Raw genomic sequence first — 25,896 nt, forward strand, 5'->3', positions numbered from 1 at the left:
TCAACAACAAAGGCATTATGGACAAGATATTCGAATTAACATAGGCACACACATATACAATTATGTTCAGAGAGTCCCACCACACATTATTAAGGCAAAATCAATTGCGAATGAGTTAAAATCGCTAAATAAAGATTCAGGGTTCGGAAAACCAACCTTAGAAGCCGAATAAAACTTTGAATCGCTAGGCAGCAAAGAAATCCAACTTCGAACACAAAACCGATGACTAAAATGCGCTAAAAATGCAATGAATATGGAAAATATTATGTAGGTATGAGTTTGAGAAGTTCCAAAGTGAGGGAAAGTGAGAGAGTGTGAAAGTTTAAATATTTGGCATTTAAAAACCGTTCAATTCTCACCCATTCGGCAACATAAGTTTTGCTCGCTGACCCACTCATTGACACGCCAAGTGGGCACTTACCTCACTGAGTTTTACAAGACCTCCAGTTAATGTGGGGGTCCAAACGGCGAACAAAGTCATGATCGCTGCCCTGGTGGGTGATTCGCCAATATGTTCCAGGGATCGCCGAGTTTTATAGACTCCAATTTCAAAATATTTTGAGTCCAATAGCAGTCCAGGTCGAGCTCGCCGACCAATTCGGTGAGTCGCCGACTGGACTTTTGTTCGCCAATCCTCTCGTTTCAAACACATTCTACACTTCAACCTGCAAAATCAACACACAATTATTTATAAAACAAAAATAAAGCGATAAACACTTGGGTTGCCTCCCAAGAAATGCCTTAGTTAATGTCGTGGAAACACTTCCCCATTCAATCTTGATTTGTGAGGTAGAGACGAGACAACACATGACCCATCTGGGTCTCCAAGAGGTGAACATATATGGAATGGGAAGCAGTCATTTGATTCAGCAGCGAGACATTTTCTTTTATCCCATTCAACACTTTGTCGTGATCTTCGACTTTGTGAAGAATGAGTGAGAGTATCTCCTTTATTTGTCCACCCTTGTACAGCTTGGGCTTTATACGCTCATGAGGGGGAATTTACAAGTCTTTATTTTTGTCCGGTCCTTCCAATTCCATGATCTTTTTAGCCACTAGATCTAGTTGAGTTAACAGTATGACAAAAAATTGGTCCATCTCAGTCTCCTTGTTGGTCTTGGCCATGTGATCAAGGAACTGGGCTGCTATTGCATAAGGTAGTCGTGAGAGACCTCCCGGAGACATTTGGTCAGCCACTCATCTGTTTTTCGGACCAAGATCTCTATAAAAGCAGTCCAATAGCATGTTATATGAGATTCCATGAGCCGAGCACTATAGAAATAGTGACTTAAATCGCAGCCATAACTCATGGATTAACTCACCCTCTATTTTCCTGAAACTTAGGATGTTATCCCTAAGAATCATCATTCTCAAAAGAGAGAAGTCCATTTGATTACCGTTGCTACAAGACATGCTTCTTTATTCTTCTCTAAACAAGCAAAATGAAAACAAAAACTAAAAGTAAGTAGATTCAATTATAACTAACAAAAACAAAATTCAACTTAACTAAAGAATCTTAACCAACATCGCTCCCCGGCAGCGGCTCCATTTGATTGAATAAGGCTATCAAAGACACTTCATCCAATTCTAAGCGTCAACGATAGTTAGTTAGTAATATAACCCAACTGAATGAGTTGGGGTCGAATCCCATAGGGAGTGGTACATGTTTAAGATACAATAGCAAAGTACGAATATGTTCAAGTCAATCATAGGAATGGTCATTTACGAATAAAAGAATAATTCAAATTAAAGGGTGACACAAGCGTCAAATAAGGGGGTTTTGGTTTTGACTATCAGCTACAACATCAAATAACATGAATTAACAAGCAATGAGATGGGTTCTTGGTATGTGATTGGATTATAGGCTAAGGTAGACAAACGGGTAATTGCAATTGTTAGTAAATAGCTGTAAATTAGTGAATAAGCTACACTTTAGTGGGGATAAACTTTCTCTCGAACAATTTACCCCGAATCAAGTTGGTTTCTCTCGAACACCAACAAGCAACAATTAAGAACAACCTATGCTTTAGCCCATTCACTCTCTCGAGGTGAATTTGTGGAAAAGGATTTAAGATTCACTCTCTCGAGCTGAACCCATGACAACCCAATACCCACAGACCATCAATTCAGTAATCTTGGTTTTAAAACATCTCTCTCGAGCAAGACAAAAACATGAAGGTAGAGTTGCATTTGCAACTACAACCCTTTAAATTAGACCGCTATTACTGATTGAAATCACTTCTAAATAGCATTTAATCCATCAATTAGCAATATCCATAAGCTAAATAAACCCATAATGACATAATCAAACACCAAGAATTAGGGTATTAGCTAGACACAAAATATATATATAAATCGTTACCAAATTATGTTTCCATCAACTGGGTAAGATTAATTTCCTCTTTACAAAGGACCAAATTGAAGAATCTCAAAGACCCACTTCCAATTTCTCAAAAATGGAAAACTTCAATTGTTCAAAGCTAAGCAAAAGTTTGTCTCAAAACTCAGAGTTCCAACTCAAAAACTGATAAAAATTTTATATTATGAAAAAACTCTTAAATGATCACTCCTCATAAACTAAATGTTCAGAAATATATTTATAGTCGCCAAAAATAAGTTCTGAAGGACCTGTCGGTGCAGTAAGTCGAGATCACCGATCCACTCGATGATCCGCCCTTTGGTTAGTTTTATCACCTTTTTTCTTTGGCCTTTAGAATCCTCAAGTTCTGTAACTTTGAGTGATCCAACACTGCATCGTAGAACCACTCCGCGACACGCCGACTACTCCTTTCTATGTCCGACTTGGTTTTTGCCTTCAAGGCTAGGCACAATGGAACTTTAGGCTAGATAATTGCTATTTAGCGACTCAACCAATGGATTAGGCGATCAACATGTCTTCTTTTCTTCGTTCCTTCAGCTGCCTTGTTCCTTTTTTCCCATTAGTGTCCATGCTTTGTTCCTCAATCCAAATACCTAGAAATGAAGGATTTTAAATAAGTTATTGGCACAAAATAAGCATTTGAGGATACTAAATCTATCCAAATAATGTCGTAAATGAGTCCAAATTGTGGACTCATCAATAATCTAGAAATTGTGCTTTTAACCTTATTATATGAGACAACAACCTTGCAAAAGGCATATTGCAAGTTGACAATAAGCACACACGTGACCATCTTGTAGATGCATCTATCAAGACCATATAATATTTAAATGGTCCACATGCAGGGTGAATAGGTCCAAATATATCACCCTGTATCCATTCGAGAAATACAGGGGATTCCACCCCAACCTTAGCCACTGTGGTTTGATAACCAACTTCCGTTGTGAACAAGCAACACAAGAGAATTCCTTTGATTGAAGAACATTTTGATTCTTCAAAGTATGCCCATGTGAATTCTCAATTATTCTGCGCATCATATTATAATCAGAATGGCCCAACCGATCATGCCAAATGATAAAATCATTAGAACCAGTTAACCTTTTGTTTATTACGGCATGTGATTCAACCGTACTAATATTTGTATGGAACAACCTAGAAGAAAGTGCAATAAATTTTTCATGCACAATTTTCTTCTCTGCATTTATTGTAGTAATATAAAGGTATTCAACATATCCTCTATTCGTAGTCTCAACATGTTAGCCATTTTGGTGAATAACCTTAAAACTTAACAAGTTTCATTGACACTTACTACAATACAATGCATTATCAATTACCAATAATGTTCCTCCAGGTAGCAATAAGGTCGCTCTTCCAGAGCCCTCAATCAATTTTGTACTACCGGATATTGTATTAACATATGCTTTTTTCATTACCAAATTAGAGAATATTTCTTTTCTCTTAGTATCGTATGAGTTGGGGCACTGTCCGAAGGTACATATCTCCATTACTCATCTTGGATCCAACTGAAGACTAGAAAATTTTATTTATCTTCATAAAAAAAATACATAATAAGAAGTAAGAAAGCTAACAAAAGAAATCTTAAGTACATAAACTTTAATTAAGACAATAAAAAAACATAAAAACATTATTCATTTCCCAGCTCAATTATCAATCTCAGATGTGATCCCCAAAGAAGTCATCAACTTCTAGATGAGAAATATCATCGAGCCCATCAAAAGCATCATCTTTCAATGCTAATTTGCCTCAACATTCTCATCATATTTTTGAGAAGATCTTGCCAAAACAACATCTGTAAAAGTCAAATGTGACTCCACTCGATCATTAGAAGAGGAGGCACCGCCTTTATTTCCTTTCCTTTTGAAGGAATTTTGATAAAACCTGACAAAATGCTCAAGTGCCCGACATTCATTTTTTCGATGATCTCAAAGGCCACAATGATGACAGTGATCGCCCTTTCCTTTAGAAGGATTATTTTTAGAACCGATATTCTTCTCCCTTTTGTTATGAGCACCACCTCGACGATTATTATATCGTCTTTTTCCCTTGCCACGCCCACACACATTATCATGACCCCGATTATTTTACCTTATTTCAGACTGGCGGTATCCTTTTTCCCCGCGTTCCTCCAGTAATGGAGCACTTCCAGACGGATGGGCTTCAGGATTTTTCATTAAAAGGTCATTATGTTATTTAGCCACTAGAAGGCATGATATTAATTCAGATTATTTTGTAAAATCCTTTTCACGGTATTGTTGTTGTAATATCATGTTGGAGGCATGAAAAGTAGTTATTGTCTTTTCCAACATGTCCTCATCTTGTATAACTTCCCCACATAATTTTAAATCGAAATTGATTCTAAATACAACAAAGTTATACTCAATTACGGTTTTATAATCTTGAAACTGTAAGTGCATCCACTCATAACGAGCCCTTGGCAATACCGTTGCCTTGAGGTGGTCCTACTTCCCTTTCAAACCTATCCACAATTCAAGTGGATCTTTCACTGCTAAGTAATCAACCTTCATGTTTTCATTAAGATGATGACGAAGGAAAATCATAGCTTTCGCTTTATCTTGACTTGATGCCTTATTTCCTTCGATTATACTATGAGCAAGACCATTAGCTGTAAGGTTTATTTCAGCATCAAGTACCCATGAGAAATAGTGCTTTCAAGAAATGTCAAGTGCGACAAATTTAAGCTTTGGCAAATTTGACATGATGAAAACTATCATAAAATAATTGAGTTAATATTATTATGTTGGTTTCTTTATAATGAATGGTTAAGTTAATGTTCAAATAATAAGGTATAATATGATTATAAATTATATTATATGCATGCATATGGAATGTCTTAAAACATGTAAATTCAGGAAGTATTGAAATAGTAAATTAATATGTACTTTTAATAGTTCTACAATATTTATTATAGTTTCAATAGATATTAAACGTCATTTTTAAAGAGTTTCAAGTCATATTGAATATAGTAATATTTTCTTTATGACACACCAATATTAATCATAAATTTATGTTAATAAAATACTTACTAGTATTCTGACTAGCATGTTATCATATTACTTAGTAGTTAATTTAGAGTTATAAGTTAGTAGTATATAAATAACATAACAATATAAACCTGCAACATATTGATTATTATGCCTAGTAAAGTATCACAATAATACCTCAATCAAGTTATATATGAAGTAATTAAAATGTAGATCAAAGATTTATGCATGTCTTATTAGAGATGTTGTAAACATATAAATGTATATCTGACTCTAAATGAAAGTTGATTAACTCTTAGAAAAAAAAAGATAATCCCGAATTAAGTAGGTATCAATTGGTTAGAGACTCGTGCTGATAACGTGTTATAAAATAAGAGCAAAATACAATAATACTAAACAAGAAATGGAAGAGAAATGCTAATGCGAAGTATAGAGTAAAGAATATGATCTTTTATCTCTTGTTGTTGTCTTTCTTAAGGGTAAAAGAATACTTTTTTTATAGGATGTAGAAAACATATGTTTACAACTTTAAACCAAAATACGTTAGTAATCTTTAAGGCATACATTAATTTAATATATAACGTTAGGTTGTTGATGAAATGAAACATCGATAATTAAATGAATTTGTAACATAATCTAATTTTAGAATTCTAATAAGTTATTTTTAAAAAAAATATTGCCGTTAGTCCCGATTACCGGTTCGGTCCCGGTACTATACCTGTCTGGGATGGATAATATGTATATTTTCTAAAATTACCAGTCTGGTTCCGGTACCTTTTCACCTAATGGGCCCCAGTTCCGATTCGGTTTTGGTCAGTGCTGTTCCAGTAGTTTCGTTACCAGTACCGTTGCCATCCCCGAAATCGAAAGATTTCTCCGTGAAATTCGTCACTAGGTATGTGAGATTTCACTAGTGGGTTCCTTTCACCCATTAGGTCCCTAGAATTCAGTCTGATTCTTTATTCTCTACAACATGTTAGACCTAGGGTTTCTAGAATTTCGGAGTGTATGTTGTGATTTAGTTGTTAGACTAATCCAAATCAGATTATTATGTTTTCAAGGAATTGTTTCTTAGGTCTTGCTTGAAACTCATAACCCTAGTTGTGTAGATTCGTTTAGTTTATGAGTTACACTTGCTAGGTGAGATTACTTAGACATATATGTCTTAACTAACAATGTTTTTTTATCAGTACATTAATGATGCATTTTCAGTAAGCATTTCAGAATATCGAGTTATCTAGTTTATTTAAGTTTTATTGTATTTTATGAAGTCTGTTGGGAGTAGGGTTATATACCGAGTTGGACTAGGGTCAGTCGCACTCATAGTCCCAGAACTACGTGGCCCCACAGGTTTATAAGTCCCCTCTATGGGCATCAGTTTAGCGATCATGCCAGTCATGCCTCTATACCTCTGACAGGATATCTTGGGTCCTCTCGATGGGGTGTATACATCGGACCCCACATTTAGGTCATGTGCTTTTATGTCGGTTAATCGTAGCTCCCACATCTAGATTCTAGTGTATTAACCAAGTTATTAGTTACAGTTCAGTATTCAGTTTTAGTATGCATAGACTTGGTCATTGCATTCAATTAGTTCATTTTATATCCTTGCTCAGTTATATGCTTTGTTTAGTTATGTACATTGTTCACCTTTATTCTATATTGCATGCTCAGTACCTTTCAAGTACTGACGCATACTCTATCTACATATTGTTGTGTTATAGGTTCAGGCACTCAACTTTCAGATCACGCATAGATTGGTTCCCGATCTCCATTTCAGCAGCACAAGTGGTGAGTCCTCATTTTTCAAGGACGATTGACATGATTATATTTTCTACTTTTAGTCTTTAGTTTCAGTTTTTATAGATCAATCTGGGGCATGTCCCAACATTTCTAGTCAGATAGAGGCTTTATTTCAGACATAGTTAGATTTAGTTTTAACTTTAGAGTTTGATATTTCAGTTGTCATTAAACTCATAGTTATTTTATTCAAATATTAATGGGTATTCCCCATCCTTTCAATTTACATGATGATTTAAGCTTCCGCACAATACAGTCTCAATTCAGGTAACTTTAAGTATGCTTATGCTATGCCATCAGGTTTAACCTTGTGTCACTCGTGATCCTAGGTCCCGTGTCCGCATCTCAGGGGTAGCTTTGGGGTTTGACAAATTTTGTATTAGAGCATTAGGTATAAGAGTCCTAAAATGTATGAAAAGCCGCAATAAGTAGAGTCCTTTTCATGTGTGTGAAGTGCACCACATCTAATGAGAGGGAGGCTACGAAGTGTTTTAGGAAGACTTCACTTTCTTGATATTCTTATTATGTGTAAGGTATGATCTCTTACTAATCCATCGTTATCCGCTTTCAGATCATGCCTCCTTGTAAGGCTTACGAAAGGAATGTGAATGCACGCAACGCTAACGTAGCTCCTCCGGTCCTTGATCAGGAAGTTTCGAATGATGCATTTCGGAACGCTATCCAGCTTTTGGCTTAGAGTGTGACCAACTAGAACAACCAGCATGTTCTAGTTCCTGCAAATGCTAATGGTAGATTAGTGGCAGCCATGGTTCGTGATTTTGTTAGAATGAATCCTCCTGAGTTCTTAGGGTCGCAGATTGGTGAGGATCCCTAAAACTTCATAGATAAGGTCAAGAAGATCTTTGGAGTGATGCAAGTGACTGTAAATGATATGGTGGAATTAGCATCCTAACAGCTTAAGGATGTATCTCACATCTGGTTTACTCAATGGAAAGAAAACAGAGGTTAGGATGCACCTCCTATCCCTTGGGAGTGCTTCAGTCAGACTTTTCTGGATAGGTTCTCAAGAGAGTAGAGGGAGGCAAGAGCTCAGGAGTTCATGAATTTGAGGCAAGGTAACATAACAGTCCAAGAATACAGACTCAAGTTCACCCAACTCTCCAGGTATGCTCCTTACATGGTTGGCGATTCTAGGGCTCAAATGAACAAATTTCTATATGGGGTATCCGACTTAGCGAAAATAGAGTGTAGAAATGCTATGTTGTTGGAAAATATGAACATATCTAGGCTCATCACTCATGCTCAACAGGTTAAGAGATATATGATTTGGGAACATGCTAAGGATAATAAGAAGGCTAGAACATGAAACTATGAGTATTCTCAAAATAAATCGGGTAGTGGAAATCTCGTGCAATTTCAACCAAAGTCATCATCTCCAGCACCTTCATAAGCTAATGTTCCATCTTCAAGGTTTAGATAGGATCAGAAAGGTAGGGAATAAGGCTCTAAGTCTCAAAGGAGTATTTCACGCATCAGACCCTACCCAACTTGTGCAAAGTGTGGTAAGAACCATCCAGGCGAATGTCTTGCAGAAAAGGGAAGATGCTTTGGGTGGGTCAGTTTGGTCATATGTTGATTGATTGTCCTTCAGCTAAATAGGGTAGAGGAGGAAATAATGGTAGGGCTCGGTCTACAACTTCAGCAGCACCAACAGGTCGCCCGACTCAGCAAGGTAACTCATCGGGTACAAGTGGCAGTCAAAGCCAAAACATGTTGTATGCTCTTCAGGCTTGCTAGGATTAGGAAGATTCTCCTGCTGTAGTCAGTGGTACGTTACTGATATTTGCATAATCAAGAGACAACTTCCAATGCAAATGTCTACGATCGTACAATAGTAGAGTAACCGAACTAATGGTTGGGGTCGAGTCCCAAGGGAGTGGTCTTGAGAATTAGTAGAAAAATAAAATTAAGTTTGAATTAGTCATAGCTAAAAATATTATCGATTAAAAACATTATAAATCAAAGTGGTGACACAAGCATCAATTAACAAATGGGTTTGTCATAAGTAAGCAAAAACAACAAAAATACAAAAAGTACTAATCAATGAGACGGGATTCTTGGGATGTGATAGTAATACAGGATAAATTAAACTATTGGGTACATGATTTTGATAATAAGCCCGATGAATATTTCTGACTAGGCTAGACTATAGTGGGGGTAAATTGTCTCTCGAGCAACTCACCCCGAATCAAATGGGTTACTCTCAGATACCCACTTGTAGCATGAAGAACAACCCACCTTAGCCCACTCACTCTCTCTAGCTGAGTGTGTGGGAGAAGGACTAGGGTTCACTCTCTCAAACTGAGCCTCATATCGACCCAATCCCATCGGCCATCAATTTGGTAGTCTTAGTTTTACGACCTCTCTCTCGTGCAAGCCAAAAACACAAAGGTGAAATCGTATTTGCAACTACAATTTTATTAGGTTCCACCATAACTACTAAACGAAATCACATTTACTCAACAAATAAACCATCAACAAGCAAGACCCAAGAGATAATCTAACCCATATTCACAAAAACACACCCCAAGAATTAAGGTTTTAGCTAGACATGTAAAAGAGATAGAAATTTATACCATAATGAGTTTGCATTCAAATGGGTATGAAGATTTAAGTCTCAAAACAATAAAAGAACGAAGAATCCACAAGACCCAAGTCCAAATTCGTGGAGTTGAAACCCTTAGAATCTGGAAGTTCTTCAAAACCCTCTCCAAACATAGAACTCAAAAGTCTATGTTGAAAATTCTATATTAAAAATATGATAATAAGCTACAACTCTCAACGAGTATTTAAAATTTTCAAAAATCTATGCTGCAGCAGATCGTACGTCTTCGTTAGTCGAGATCATCGATCAACTCGGTGATTTGCCCTTTTGTAGGTCTCATCGCTTTATTGCGTTAACCTTCAACATCGTCATGTTTTGGATCATTGCGTGACGTAGTGCAGCTTCGTGGAACTGCTCTGTGATACACCGACTTTTCATTTTCACCGCCGATTTGATCCTTTCTTTCAGAGCTCGGCACACTGGAACAAAAGGTGAGGCTAAGACTTTTTGGCGATTTGCCGAATTGGTTCGGCGATTCTCAGATCTTCATTTCTTCATTCTTTCAACTGCCTTTGTTCCTATTTTTTGCTAAGTAGTGTCCATGCTTTCCCTCAAACTCCAAATACCTGAAACTTAAGTGTTTTCATCAGATATTGAGATAAAATATGCATTTGAGGACACTAATTCTATCAACATGTTGCCCTAAATGAGTCCAATTTGTAGGCTCGTCAACACCCCCAACTTAAACTTTTGCTTGTCCTCAAGCAAACTCAAGTTCAGCCGTTCAAAAAGGGTATCTCGAATAGCGCTACACAAGACTCAATCATGAATCCACACAACAAGACTCAATTTACTTATGCAAAGATCAAATGTGCACTCAAAGATTCAAGTTGTGACTTACCAATATCAAAGAATCTCATGCTCACAATACTTGCTTCAAATTAAAGTTCAAGCTCAACCAAATGGTTCAAATTCCCTCACGCAAGGAATGATTCCATATTCACATAATAGTCCACACTTTAAAGCTTCCGAATTAGAGGCAACACTCACACTCACAAAGAAGAGCATAATGCATAATTTCACCCATATGTTTGCCCGTATTTTCCAATCAACACTTGCTTCAGCTCACTCAAGATCAAAAAGGCTTTTCAAGGCTTGAAATGCGGCTAAGTGCAAAGGTATGGTCATTTAGGCTCATTGACTTTTATCCACATGAAATGTGGTACTTAGAACACTTCCTTTCCTCTTCCTTCATCATTTTCTTTAGTGCTCATAAGTCATCCCATTAATCACTTTCCATGAATTGTTTAGAAACCCCATTTCTTTTGTACTTTATTCCATAACTTTCTTTTTCATTTTTTTTCTTTTTTTTATATGAAGGGGTTCCATTTTTCTCAAAACCATGGGTAAGAGGAGACTTTCCTTGCACTTCTTGACTTGCCCTTATCTTTTCACCATACCCCTAACTTAGGCTTTTGGCCTAAGTTGGTTATTCAACTAAACCACAACTTCATGAGGATTATGGGTAATGGATAAAGATATGTCATTGTTTTGTCCATGTTTCTTTCAAAGAAAAGGTAAGGAGCCAGGGGTGTTCAAAAAAGGTTCACACACACTCAAAAGGTAGGCCACAAAAGAGGTATATGTCAAATTAGCTCACATTCTTAGAAGTTGCCTAAGATCATAACAGGAGATAGCATCACTTAGTTGACCGGATACACGGGGCAAATTCTAGGATCCATCATGCATAGTTGACACGTAAGCTCATCACACTAGGCATTGAAACTATAAGTCAAACAAGGCTCCACAATTTTGCTAGTGTGCAATGATCATCACAACAAACTCAATTTGATACTAGGCTAGTCATAACGAGATGCAAAGAGTTCACATATTGTCCATGCAACTTCATTTGGCCTTATCGTAGCCGCACATTCATGTTCGTTCGATTGAGAGCACTATTCAAGTCATCAGTATTGATCGAAACTAAGACTCAAATTTTGCAAAAGAACAGCCACATTCAACACACAAGAGGTGGCAAAAATAAATTTTCAGACGGGTCAAAATCATTTCGCAATTTAAAAATAAAAGGAGTCGCAAGCTCAAACATCCACAGAAAGCAGTGTAACCACAATTTAAACAGAACAACCCAAATATATACATAAAAACACGAGTCACAAGCAACACAAAGAAGTGGGCCTCACCCCAGCACAAATAAAAGCTATTTTTCCTCAAATGCAAATAATACAGAATCAAAAATGTAAATTAAAGAAAGACAGAGAGGGAGGTAAGGATAAATCCTGTCTATGTAGTATCTTCATCTGTCTAGGCTTCAGTGGCTAGAGTAACCCTAGAAGGAATAGTAGTGCCTGCTTCACCAAGGTCTGGTTATTGTAAATCTGCCAAAAAGACATGCACCGCTCTGCAGAATCCCCTGGCCCATGGAGGAGTATTAGGATCTAGGGTGATAGCTTTCTTAGCAGGAGTGGGCCTCTTACCCTTGCCTTTCCCAGTAGTTGTGGGTAGTTTCGAAGCTTTTCCTTTCGACATAACTGCATCTTCCTTTATCGCAATTCCTTTGGACTTCTCTTGGGCTGGCGTTATTCTTTCAACAACTTTAGGTTTAGTCATATCTGAAAAATCTTGAAGAAATTTAGACAAATATTTGACAAAAGCACTAATAAACTTCGCTGACTCTTTCTGGGAGTCACCGATATTATTCGCTGATCTATAGTTAATTCGCCAAAAGTTACAGAATTAATAGCACATTTATCAATAAATTAAAGTTGAGATGGGGACGTTAGGTGAACCGCCGAGTTGTTCGGCGAGCTCGACTCAGCTCGCCAAACGGCTCAATGTACCTAGTTTCAACCCATCTTCTCGAATTCAACCCTATAAACCCTGAAAACAAAATCAAAGTGAGCACTAGTACAATCAAGGTATGACCCATAGCACCCAAACACAACCCTTCAAATTTTAATCCAGATTAAGGCATACAATTATTGGAATTCAACAGTCACAACTACTCGAGCACGATTGTCAAATTAAACCATGCGCGCAAACAATCTAGTCATATCTGGTAGGGTCAAAATACTTTCAATAAGATCTGGTTATTGCAAATGAGCATAAATTTTAATAAACTAAATTTGGTGCGTAGAAAACCTACCTTTTGTGCTGACTACAAAATGATTCAAATGCTAGGCGGCAAAGTAATCCAATTCCGAGCACAAATCAACTAAAATACAATAGAGATGCAACGATATTGAAAGTAAAACTAGGTGTGAGTTTGTAAAGTTTGAAAATGTGGGAAAGCGTAGGAAATTGAAACTTTTAAACCTTTGGCTTGAAAACCGTCTAGTTTTTGTCCACTCAGTGACATTAGTCGTGAGCGCCGAACCATTCAGCGTCATGCCGACCAATCACCTTTCTCGCTAAGTTTTATAGAATACCTAGTTAATGTGGGTATCCAAATTGCAATACAAATCGGGGTCACCGAGCTGATAGGCGACTGGCCAATCATTTCTTTGGGACCGCCATGTTTTACAGACCCCAAACCCAAGCTCGGTTGGATCAAACGGGGGTGTGAGTCTGGTAGCCTAATACATTGGCAACTCGCCAAACGACATTTCCGTCGCCAATTTCTTTCTTTCCAGATGCTTCTCACTCTTCTTCCCGCAAAATTAACACACCATTATTTTATCAAGGCAACATAAAGCAATTAAGGGTTTTGGGTTGCCTCCCAAACAACGCCTTAGTTACCGTCGTAGCACGACACGGATATGCCTTCAAGCATCCTCCAGATACACCTCTTCAACAAAAGAAATCTCTTGACAATCCCCAAAATATAATTTGAAACATTGGCCGTTCACTTTAAATCGGGGTCCTTCTTGATCTTTAACTTCTATGGCACCATGGTGAGCCTTCTTGGTTCCGGAGGGTTCCACTTGTACTTTCAGTTATATCAGTTGTTATGAAGTCGTGGGTCTTGTCACGACTTCCAGTTTTGTCAGTTAGAGGTTTCATAGATAGCCAGTAGAGTTTCAAAAGTCTATTCATTTATTTTGTTAAATTTTTTAAAAACTTAAGGTGTCTATTTATGGCGAGTTGAATACGTTATTTTTATTCAGAGTTATCTATTCAATATTATTCAGATTATTTTAAAGTTGAGTATTTGAATTTAATTAAGTTTTTAACTTTTTGTATGCTTTAGTTAGTCTTCCGCTTGTAGTCAACGAGGATGAGGGTTCGCTTGGGGACCAACAATGGTTCTCAAGTGTTGGTCACATCCAGGATGTAGACTCGAGTCGTGACAATATAATATATAGAAAATATACTGAATTGGATGTTTTTAGTAGAAGAATTAGATTAATTTAACATTCATATTAGGGAGTGTTATAATTTCACTAAACTTTGAGATTTTCACATTTGAAAAACTATTTATTGTCATTTATAAAAAAAAATCACAACCCTTTAGAAAAATCACCACCCTTCCAGAAGGTCACAACTCATCATAAAAGTCATAACTCTTTGGAAAAGTCGCAACTCTATAGAAAAGTCAGAACGCTTCGAAAATATTAGAACTCATCGGAGAAGTTATAATTTTTTGGAAATGTCACAACCATTCCATGTTAAAAGGTGTTTACCTTTACTATAATATAAATAAATAAATTTAATACAATATAAAATATAGAAGATATACTAAATTTGATTTTTTAAGTTGGAGGTATTACAATAATTTATCATTAAAGTTAGGTTGTTCATTCTTTTAAGGTAGTATAGACTAAAAAAGATAGATATAGATTTGCCTAATTTGAATTTGATAGTAAATTTTAAAAAATAAAGAAGACTTTTAATTAAAGGATCATATGGAGAATATATAAAAGTGTCTTTTAACTTTGTGATCTTAAAGATGTGCGCCCTCACCCACAAGAAAAATAATAATTCTATACTTAACTTAATAAAAATAAAAGTACAACAAATAAATTGGAAACAAAGGAGTACTTATTAAATCTATTTTGGACACTTCAAGCAAGTTTTTGATGAAATCATTTTTCTCCAACAGTTTAAGACTTTTCACAACCTGAACACCAAGTTGTAGTTTGTGTAACGAAAAATCATTGAAATTCTTGTCAAGTTGATGTTGCTGCAAAAGTATATTAATTATCAAAATACTCGTCTCGTTTGAAGTTGATTTATTTCACTCTCCTTGTTGAACCATTTTTTGTTGATCTATCTAATTTACCCAAAAAAGTATATTTTAATTGCATAATTGAACAACTCTCACAATCTTCTTTATTTAAAGAAGAAGAATAGAAAACATACAAAGTTCATAGTATAGAAGTGTGAGAAAACCCCTCTATTTATAGACTACAAATGATAGGATAAAAAGGTATTTACCGTGCCTTATCAGATAAGTCACAACCCTTCAGAGAAGTCACAACTTTTCAGATATGCCATAACTCAACGAAAAAGTCTTAACTCTGTAGAAAAGTCACAACCCTTCAGAAAAGTCACTACCCATCCATTTGAAAAGGTGTCACATTTTAAGGGTATTCCCCATCATTTCTGTTTACATGATGATTTAGCTTCCGCACAGTATTTCTTTACCTGAGTTTAATTTAGTATGCTTATGGTATCCCAGCAGGGTTAGCTTAGGGTCACTCGTGATCCTAGGTCACGTGTCCGCGTCTGAGAGGTAGCTTCTGGGCGTGATAAACTTGGTATCAGATCATTAGGTTGAGGAGTCCTAGGATGCTTGAAAAGCCGCACTACGTATAGTCCTTTTCATGGGTGTGAAGAGCACCTCATCTAATGAGAGGGAGGCTAAGAAGTGTTTTAGGATAACTTCATTTTTTTGTTACTTTTATGGTGCGTGAGGTATGATCTAAGTTCTTCGTTCTAATCCCTCGTTATGTGTTTCAGATCATGCCTCATCGTAGAGCTTATGGAAGGAATGCAAATGCATGCAATGCTAACACAACTCCTCCAGTCCCAGATCAGGAAGTTTCAAATACTGAATTTTGGAATGCCTTGCAGCTTTTGGCTCATAGTGTGAACAACCAGCACGTTCTAGTTCCTGCAAATGCTAGAGGTGCATCAGTGGCAGCCAGGGTTCGTGACTTCGTTAGGATTAATCTGCTTGAGTTCTTAGGATCGCAGATTGGTAAGGATCCCCAAAACATCATAGATGAAGTCAAGAAGATCTTTGGAGTGATACAAGTGACAAGTAATGATAAGGTAGAGTTGGCATCCTATCAGCTTAAGGATATAGCTCATACCTCGTATATTCAATGGAAAGAGAACAAGGGTAAAGATGCAACTCCTATCACTTGTGAATGCTTTATTGAGACCTTTCTGTATAGGTTCTTCCCAAGAGAGTTCAGGGAGGCAAATGATGAGGAGTTCATGAATTTGAGGCAAGGTAACATGATAGTCAAAAAGTATGGACTTAGGTTCACCCAACTCTCCAGGTATGCTCCTTGCATGGTTTTCAATTCCAGGGCTCAAATGAACAAGTTCCTATACGAGGTATCCGACTTGGTGAAAACAAAGTGTAGGAATGCTATGTTTTTGGAAAATATGAAAATCTCTAGTCTCATGAAACATGCTCAGCAGGTTGAGCGAGATAAGCTTATGGAACGGTCTAAGGATAATAAGAAGGCTAGAATAGGAAACTCTGAGTATTCTCAATAGAAATTGGGTGGTGGAAATCGCTCGTAGTTTCAGCAAAAGTCTTCAACTCCAGCACCTTTATGAGCTAATGTTCCATCCTCCAAGTTCCAACTTGATCAGAAAGGTAGGACGTCAGCCTCTAAGTCTCACGGGAGTGTTTCAGGCACTAGAACCTACCAACTTGTACAAAGTGTGGTAAGAACCATCTGAGCGAGTGTCTTGCAGGAAATATAAGATGTTTTTGGTGTGGTAACTCTGGTTACAGGTTTTGAGATTGTCCTTCTGCTAAATAGGGTCAAGGGGGCAATAATATTAGAGCTCAGACTACAACTTCAGCAGCACGAGCAGGTCGCCCGACTAAGCAGGGCAACTCATCTGGTAAAGGTGGCGGACAATGCCAAAACAGGTTGTATGCCCTTCAAGCTCGCCAGGCTCAGGAAGATTCTCCTAATGTAGTCATTGGTACATTACGAGTTTTTAACTTAGATGTTTATGCTTTATTAGATCCAGGGAATACTCATTCCTTCGTAACTCCCTATATAGCAGCCAACTTCGGTGTCAATCCAAAAAATCTCTCAGAACATTTCTTAGTCTCCACTTCAATCGGTAATCTAGTTATAGCTAGACAGGTATACAAAAATTGCCCTGTCACAGTCTCCCAGAAAGTCACCTCAGCAGATCTTGTAGAGTTAGAAATGGTATATTTCGATATTGTTGTAGGCATGGATTCGTTACATTCATGTTATGCCTTAGTCGATTGTAGAACTAGGATTATTCTTTTTCAGTTTCCAGACGAACCAATCTTAGAATAGAAGGGTAGTAGCTTAGCTCCTATGGGTCGATTCATTTCTTACCTTAAGGCAAAAAATATAATCTCTAATGGTTATTTCTATCATCTAGTTTTGGTTAAGGATTCATGCTCCGAAACCCCAACTATTGAGTCAATCATAGTAGTTAATGAGTTCTCAGAAGTTTTTCCGGAAGATCTTCCTGGAGTTCCACCCGAAAGGGAACTCGACTTTGGAGTGGATCTCATTCCAGATACCCAACCTATTTCTATTCCTCCTTACAGAATGGCTCCAACTGAGAATAAGGAATTGAAAGAGCAGTTGAAAGGCCTTCTAGATGAGGGCTTCATTAGACCTAGTATTTCCCCATGGGGTGCACCAGTGTTGTTTGTGAAAAAGAAAGATGGTTCTCTCACAATGTGCATTGACTATCGGCAGTTGAACAAAGTTACAATCAAAAATAAGTATCTCATACCATGGATTGATGACTTGTTCGACCAATTTCAGGGTGCTAGTCATTTCTCAAAGATAGACCTCAGATCCGCTTATCATCAGATTAGAGTCAGAGATAGTGACATCCCAAAAACATCCTTCAGAACTTGGAATGGTGATTATGAATTTGTAGTTATGTCATTTGTACTAACCAATGCTTCTACAACTTTCATGAATTTGATGAATAGAGTGTTCAAGCAGTATTTGGACTTGTTCGTTCTTGTCTTTATTGATGATATCCTCATCTACTCTAGGAATGAGGAAGAACATGTGAATCATTTGAGGGTTGTCTTGCAAACTCTCAAAGATCGTCAGTTATTCGCTAAGATTAGCAAATGTGATTTTTGGTTGAAATATGTTGCTTTCCTTTGTCATATTGTGTCTACAGAAGTGATCTGAGTGGATTCTCAGAAAATAGAAGCAGTGAAGCAATCGCTCAAACCTACCTCTCCTACATATATAAGAAATTTTCTGGGCCTAACGGGTTGTTAAAGAAGGTTCGTCGAAGGATTTTCTTATATAGCCACTCCATTGACTAAGTTAACTCAGAAAAAGGTCAGGTTTCAGTGGTCAGATGATTGTCATAAACGTTTTGTAGAACTGGAAACTAGGTTGACTACAACTCCAGTTTTAACTCTACCAGAAGGTTCAGACGATGTGTGATCTTTTGTGATGCATCCAAAGTCGGCCTACGTTGTGAGAAGAATTATGCATCTAGACAGCTTAAGGTGCATGAGAAGAATTATCTGACTTATGACCTCAAGCTTCCAACAGTGGTATTTGCCCTTAAGATTTTGAGACATTACTTGTATGTTATTCACGTAGATGTGTTCACAGACCATAAGAGCCTTCAATATGTGTTCACCCAAAAGGAGTTGAATCTTCACTGGAGGAGATGGCTTGAGTTCCTCAAAGATTATGATATGAGTGTGCAATACCATCCTGGTATGGCCAATGTAGTAGCAGATTCTCTTAGTAGACTATCTATGTGTAGTGTAGCATATGTTGAGGAAGAGAGAAATGAACTAGAAAAATATGTTCATAGGCTGGCTCACTTAGGAGTTTGCCTTATGAGCATATCAGATGGTGGTGTAACAATTCAGAATGGGTCAAAATCTTCTTTGGTAGAAGAGGTTAAGGAAAGACAAGACAATGATCGGATATTTCTTCAACTAAACGGTGCACTCCATCAGCAGAGGGTTAAGGTTTTCTCCCAAGGGTGGGATGCTATGCTTCGCTATCAGGGTCGATTATGTGTTCCTAAGGTGGGTGAGTTGAGATAGCAGATTCTTGCAGAAGTCCGTAATTCAAGATATTCTATTCATCCAGGCACTACTAAGATGTACCGTGATCTATGAGAATTCTTTTGGTGGAATGGTATGAAAAGGATATAGCCCATTTTTTGGCTAAGTGCCCTAATTGCCAGCAAGTGAAGGTAGAACATCAGAAACCAAGAGGTATGACTTAAGAGATCAACATTCCTACATGGAAATGGGAAGTGATCAACATGGACTTCATTATAGGTTTACCTCATACTCACGTACCACATGACTCTATTTGGGTGATAGTTGATAGAGCTACTAAGTCTGTGCACTTTTTGGCTGTTAAGACTATAGACTTGGTGGAGGACTACGCCAAAGTTTTCATTAATGAGATAGTCAGGTTGCTTGGAGTTCCGTTGTCTATCATGTCAGATAGAGGTCCTGAGTTTACCTCTCATTTATAAAAGTCATTTCAGAAAGGTCTTGGTACTCAGGTTAATCTTAGCACATCATTTCATCGGTAGACGGATGGTCAGGCAGAGCGTACCATTCAGACCTTAGAGGGCATGTTGAGAGCTTGCGTGATCGATTTCAAGGGTAGTTGGGATGATCACCTTCCTCTTATAGAGTTCACTCATAGTAATAGTTACCATTAGAGTGTTCGATGGCCCCATATGAGGCATTGTATGGGCGTAGATGTAAATATCTAGTTGGCTGGTTTGAACTAGGTGAAACGGCCTTGATAGGGCCAGATTTAGTTCATGATGCTATGGATAAAGTGAAACTCATTAGAGATAGACTTAAGACAACCCAGAGTCTCCAGAAATCCTATGCAAATGTAAGGAGAAGGGATTAAGAGTTCCAGGTTAATGATTGGGTTTTTCTGAAAGTGTCACCTATGAAAGGGGTGATGAGATTTGGCAAGAAGGGGAAGCTCAGTCCTAGATATGTAGGCCTTTAAAAGATCTTGAAAAGGGTTGGTAAAGTAGCTTATGAGATAGAGTTGTCAACAGAACTAGCACCAGTCCATCCAGTTTTTCACATTACATTGTTGAAGAAGTCTATGGGTGATCCAGCATCTATTGTACCTTTAGAAAGTGTGGTTGCGAATTATAGTCTCACTTATGACGAGGTACCAGTTCAAATTCTTGTCATCAAGTTCGAAGGTTGAGAAACAGGGAAGTTGCATCAGTTAAGGTTTTGTGGAGGAGTTAGTCAGTAGAGGGAGCTGCTTGGGAAGCAGAAGAAGCCATGAAGGCCAAGTATCCTCATCTCTTTCCTTCCAATTCCATTCCGGCTTGAGGTAATATTTCCTCTCTAGTTTTTTCAGTCATTCAGGCACTGATTTAGTCTTAGTATCATGTTCTTTTAGTTTGTACTTGCATTTTTAGTGTATTTGCATGTCCTTGGAACTTAGTGCAGTCAGAAATCAATTTCTAGTAATTAGTGGTAGGGTTTCATGGTCTTTCCCTCCCCATCCAGCTACTTTAGACTTCATTCCAGGACGAATGCTCCCAAGGGGGAAATATTGTAACACCTCGGAACCCATACTAAGAAAATACAGCAAAAAACCAGCAGCAACAGGTGAATCATGACAGGGTTCACAAACTGTGAAAGGGACCACAGTCCGTTGACCTGTCCATTGACTCACATTGGTCAAGAAGGGGTGGACCACGAGACTCTTCACGAGCCGTGGACTACCTCACGGACTGTACTGGCAAGTCATGGTCACCAGATATAGACCACCTGGCCTAGACGTCAGACCACGGGACCCTTCACGGGTCGTAGTCCTGACGACGGGTCATGGTAGTGCCCATGAAGTGCCTTCCCAGAATCAACTCATGAAAAAAAGTCTAATGGTTGATCGACGACCGAACTCCCAGACCATTAGTCAAGCCATGAGTTGTATTCCTGTCCCGTGGATTAAAGCCCCAGAAACAAGTCTCTGAAGCCAATCCACGGTGGACAGGATGGATCATGGGTTAGCCCATGGACTGTCAGTCAGCCTGTGGTCGACTTCGGCAGACTTTTAAGTCAAGGGTCTTTTGATTTTTTCCTTATGCATTGGACCCGTAAACTACGTCGTTTAACCCCTAAACTACATAGTTTTGGTCAGTTTTATCCTAGTAAACAAATTAGAACCTAACTTAATCAATTATTCACAAAAAAATCATCAAACTTAGGGCAAAATAGAGGAGAAAGTCGAGCAGCACTAATTCAAAAATGCAGTGAGTTTTCATAAGTTCCTGCTCCAAAATTGAAAGATTTCTCTGTGAATTTCATCATCAGGTATGTGGGATTTCACTAGTGAGTTCCTTTCACCCATTAGGTCCCTAGATTTTAGTCAGAATATTTATTCCCTTAATACTATCTAGACCTAAGGTTTATTGAATGTTAGAAATTGTTGGGTTTTAGCTGTTAGAATGATCCAAATCAGATTGTCATGATTTTAGTATGGTTTTGTGTAGATACTTTCATTAATTCAGAACCCTAGATATGTAGTTCATTTAGTGCATGAATTACACATGCTATGTTACTTATTTCAGATAGACATTCATTAGATTTGAATGTTGCATTTTCAGTTAGCATGTCAGTATTTTGAGCGATCCAGTATTACAGAAATTTAGTCATAAATTGTTAATTAAATAATCAATTGGGAGTAGCATAATACCGGGTGGACTAGGGTCAGTCACCCTCAAATCCAAGAACTACGTGCCCCCATATATTTATAATTCCCCTCTATGGGCATTACATTTTAGTTATCGCGCAGTCATGACTCTATACGTCGGATAGGGTATATTCGGTCCTCTCGATGGGGCGTATACATCGGACTCCACATTTAGCTCATCTGGTTTTATGTCAGTTATTAGTAGCTCCCTTAAAGTCAGATTTTATTGCATTGACCATGCTATCAGTTTTCAGTCTCAGCATGTTACAAACTTGGTCATTGCATCCAGTTAGATTATGTTCAGTATTCTCCGTATAGTATCATGCTTATCTCTTATCATTGCTCAAATACATGCTTTGGTTCAGTTATGTTTATTGTTCAGCCTTATTCTATCCTGCATGCTCAGTACCTTTCGATTACTGACACATAGTCTGTGCTACATGTTTTCGTGATGTAGGTTCACGTTCTCAGCTTCCAGATCACGCATAGATCGGTTCCCGATCATCAACTCAGCAACATCAGTGGTGAGTCCTCATTCTTCGAGGATGACATATATGGTTCCTTTACATTTAGTGTTAGTTTCAGTTTTGCTAGATTTAGCTGGGGCATGTCCTAGCAATTCTAGTCAGTTACAAGCTATTTTCAGACATATTTAGTTTCAGCTTTAGTATTTGAGTTTGACTTTTCAGTTGTTGTTAAACTCTCAGCTTTTTTGTATATATATATTTAGGTAGTTTATGGGTATTCCCCATCATTTTAGTTTACATGATTATTTAGCTTCCGCACAATATTTGTTTACTTCAGTTTACTATAGTATGCTTATGGTATGCCAGCAGGGTTAGGTTGGGGCCACTCGTGATCCTACGTCATGTGTCTATGTCCTGCGGGTAGCTTCGGGGCTTGACAAGGTAGCTAGAAATAGACAATGTGAAAATGGATCCAGAGCATTTGATATTGTAAATACAATTTTTTGGATTTATTGATTACTACCAATATCGTGAATCCTCCACTTAATTATATCATTGCTTGTTTTATCTTTTGTTTTTCCTAAAAAAAAAAGAAAGAAAAAAAACTCATAATATTTGTTTTGTTTGTGTTAGACGATAATTAAACTTTATTTTCTTATTTTAAACTGGACTACTAAACTACAACTATACTATCACATTCAAACTTATTTGGATTTTATATTGTATATTTTTCTTTAGTTGTTTTATTTTTTATATATAACTAGTTTTATCACTAATTAAGGACCAGTGAATCTCTAACCAATGATATATCAAGAAAATGATAGCTAGTAATATAATTACTTTGTAATGTGTATAATTTGTACTTTGTAAAATCATATATATAGTTAGTTCTTAACAAAAATCTTTTTTGCATTGCAGTTTTACTATCATAAGAGCAAAAAATATCCTTCTATTTTGGAGGTAAGAAAATATGTATTCAAAGATTTATCAAAGTTTGAAGTTGATCAAGAAACCACTGAAGTAAAAGAGGTAAGCTCTTACATTATTTGCATTTTGTTGGACTACTATAGCTTATTTGACTAAGTTTCTTGTGCACATATATATGTGTGTGTAAGAAATATTTACTAAGTCTTACCTTGCATTTCTGCAAGAAGTGATTTCCATGACGACCTCCTAACTATATGGCACTAACTTTTATTGTCATGTTAAGACACAAAGACATTTACATTATTCTTATTAAATTTTTCTTATTAATCCAAAGGTTGGGGTTATTAAAAAGCACTACATGAAAAGAAAAGTTGAACATTCCATCTTGAAAAGGAAGTGTACCACAAAGAAACAGAAAAGCAACAACTATGTCAAGAGGGAGGTCAAAATGTTTCTTGGTAAAGCAATGAACAACCTCAAGAATAGGGATGTCAAACACATAAATAAGGTAAGTTAATGCTACGCTAGATATTAGACAAGAGTTTTTTTCAACAAAAAAACCACTATAGAAAATATTGGAATTTGAAATTGATAAATCTCATCATTAGAATAAATAAAGTTATCATTATATAATCTTATTTAATAACAGATTAAAAACAAATTATGAAAAAATACTTGTTAGACATAAGCTATTTGGCGACTAATTTTATAGTTGCACTATTTTTTTGGTTGTAATTTTTTAATATATATTTTATGTATTCTTACAACATTAATAATTTAAAATGAAAGGATGTTGGAATGTCAGAAGAAGATTCCTCTCCGAAAAGAACAATAGAATCTTCAATCTTGGATGGAGAGACTCGAACTATAGATCAAATAAGAATATTTTCACACCAAAGGACAAATACAAGTGAGAATATTTTCTCAACAACGGAAATTGGTGTTGGCATCACAAGGTTCAGGTAATTGTTGGAGGTCTAGTTGGTGACGACGACAGAGCTAGTAATGGTGTAAACAGTGGTAGCAACGAAGGAGGGAGAGGCCATTGACATGATAGTGGTAGAATTTGAACATACAAACATTGGTATTCGGTGTTTTCAGACAATAATTTAGTTTTGTTAGTCAAAACTATTTGTACCCTAAGTGTTTGATGAATTTCTTGAAAGAAGACACTTTGAGTTTTATTCTATCAAGATATTAATTGTTCTATTTTTGCTATATTACAATGTGTCACGAACCAAGGTATCCACCTAGGCGTAGCATGGAACATCAGACCCCGAGAGGCCCCATACAAGTCACTTAGCATTCATACCAATTGGGTGTCTCTCATCGACCTCGCAATATAACGTCGTGACGCAATGTCGGGTACATTACCCTTTATTTTTCATCTTTGAGGCAATGAACCTTCTACCAACATGAGATCAATTTTACTCTGAAGAGCATGGGAAGTGCAAGAGAGCATCAAGTATTTCACCTGATCTCTCCACTTTGAATACTTGAATCTCTTACCGAACTTCGTATCATGGTTTAATTTTGGATCGTTGATCAAGAGTGAAAGAGTCACTAGGCCACGTGAGCATTGAAATTCATAATTCGTGTCCTTCAAGTGAATGACACTCTCATATTCACATGATCTAGAGTTGCCATATATTATCTTTTTTTTTCTTTTTCTTGCAGCTCTAGTATCATGATACTTATTTCGCCTTCTTGGATTGTTATTGCTTTTTGTTGGTTGCAAAAACTCAAGATATCTTATATATCCACCTTTACCTCTTCACTTGGATCGGTTCCAAACCATTCATCTCCGAAAATGAATTGGAATGTCTCATACACCAAGCAAGGGGCAAGTCGTGATATTCTTCTTCTCTCTTTTCAACCATTGGATAATGAGGAGTTTTCACCCTCATAATTTCCTTCATCTCCGTCCTAAGAGTAGGAATTCCAAATTCAAGGTTGACCATGCCATAGCACCGAGCTAGGTGCATTTTCCAAAACCTTTCAATTTATTTAGAGAGAAGGAATTTGGTTGTTTTTTCCCCAACTGAGCTTTACATCCACATCCCTAAGCCTCAATTGACTTATTACATTTAGTTAATCGTAAGTCCCAAGGTCAGTAAAGGGCAAACCACTCCCAAAGATGTAGTGATCACAATAAGCCATAGAAAAAAATCAAATGCAAATAAAGACAACTATTCACAATCTAGCTAGAAACAAGTGAACTCAAAATCCTAAATCAATTCAATACACCTAATTGTTCCCTAGCAGTGACTCCATTTTTTATAACGCTCAAATCATCCTCTAAACAAATAAAAAGAGTGAGCGATTATCATCAATAAAAATATCCAACTAAGAGTCGGGGTCGAATCCCACAAGGAAAAATATAATGGCAATTAAGAGTATAAAGGCTTACTAGATACTAGTTTGAATTTAGACATATAAGGTACACAACTACCAAATAGAAAGTAATTTTTATAACTACACCTCTAATGTGGGTAAAGACGATATCAAGCAAGGGATGTATGAGAATTGGAAAATTTTTGGAACCAATTAACACTCAATGATCCATTACAATTCAATCTAAGATCAATCATCAATAAGTAGTCTAGGTCATCTTCAATAACACTAATTATCTTTTGATCTCAAAACATTTTATTGTGATATTTCCTTTTGGTCTCAAACACACAAATACAAAATAACCCACTACCATAACTTAGACCTCTCTTTGAAGGAATCCTTGCACCCAACAATTGATCTAAACTTTTAGGTTTTGATCTCAAATTTAAGATTCAATGTCAAAATGTTATCATTAATATAATTCTTCACTACAATCAATCTTTTTTTAGCATCGACTAGA

The 25,896-nt window shown here is 37.0% G+C and overlaps 1 protein-coding gene across 1 annotated transcript in view; it reads left to right on the plus strand.

The window, feature by feature from the left end:
• Window positions 1–24,091, plus strand: part of LOC125828070 (uncharacterized) — a 53,327-nt gene extending 29,236 nt beyond the window's left edge. The window contains exons 2-4 of the mRNA XM_049507373.1: window positions 23,034–23,144; window positions 23,377–23,550; window positions 23,999–24,091. Of these exons, the coding sequence (XP_049363330.1) occupies window positions 23,034–23,144; window positions 23,377–23,550; window positions 23,999–24,091 (378 nt within the window). The remainder of the gene's footprint in view (window positions 1–23,033; window positions 23,145–23,376; window positions 23,551–23,998) is intronic.
• The last annotated feature ends 1,805 nt before the right edge of the window (window positions 24,092–25,896 follow it).

The sequence above is a fragment of the Solanum verrucosum genome, unplaced genomic scaffold, assembly GCF_900185275.1.
Source record: "Solanum verrucosum unplaced genomic scaffold, falcon-dt-bn FXZP01000078.1, whole genome shotgun sequence".
In the NCBI taxonomy this organism is placed as follows: domain Eukaryota; kingdom Viridiplantae; phylum Streptophyta; class Magnoliopsida; order Solanales; family Solanaceae; genus Solanum; species Solanum verrucosum.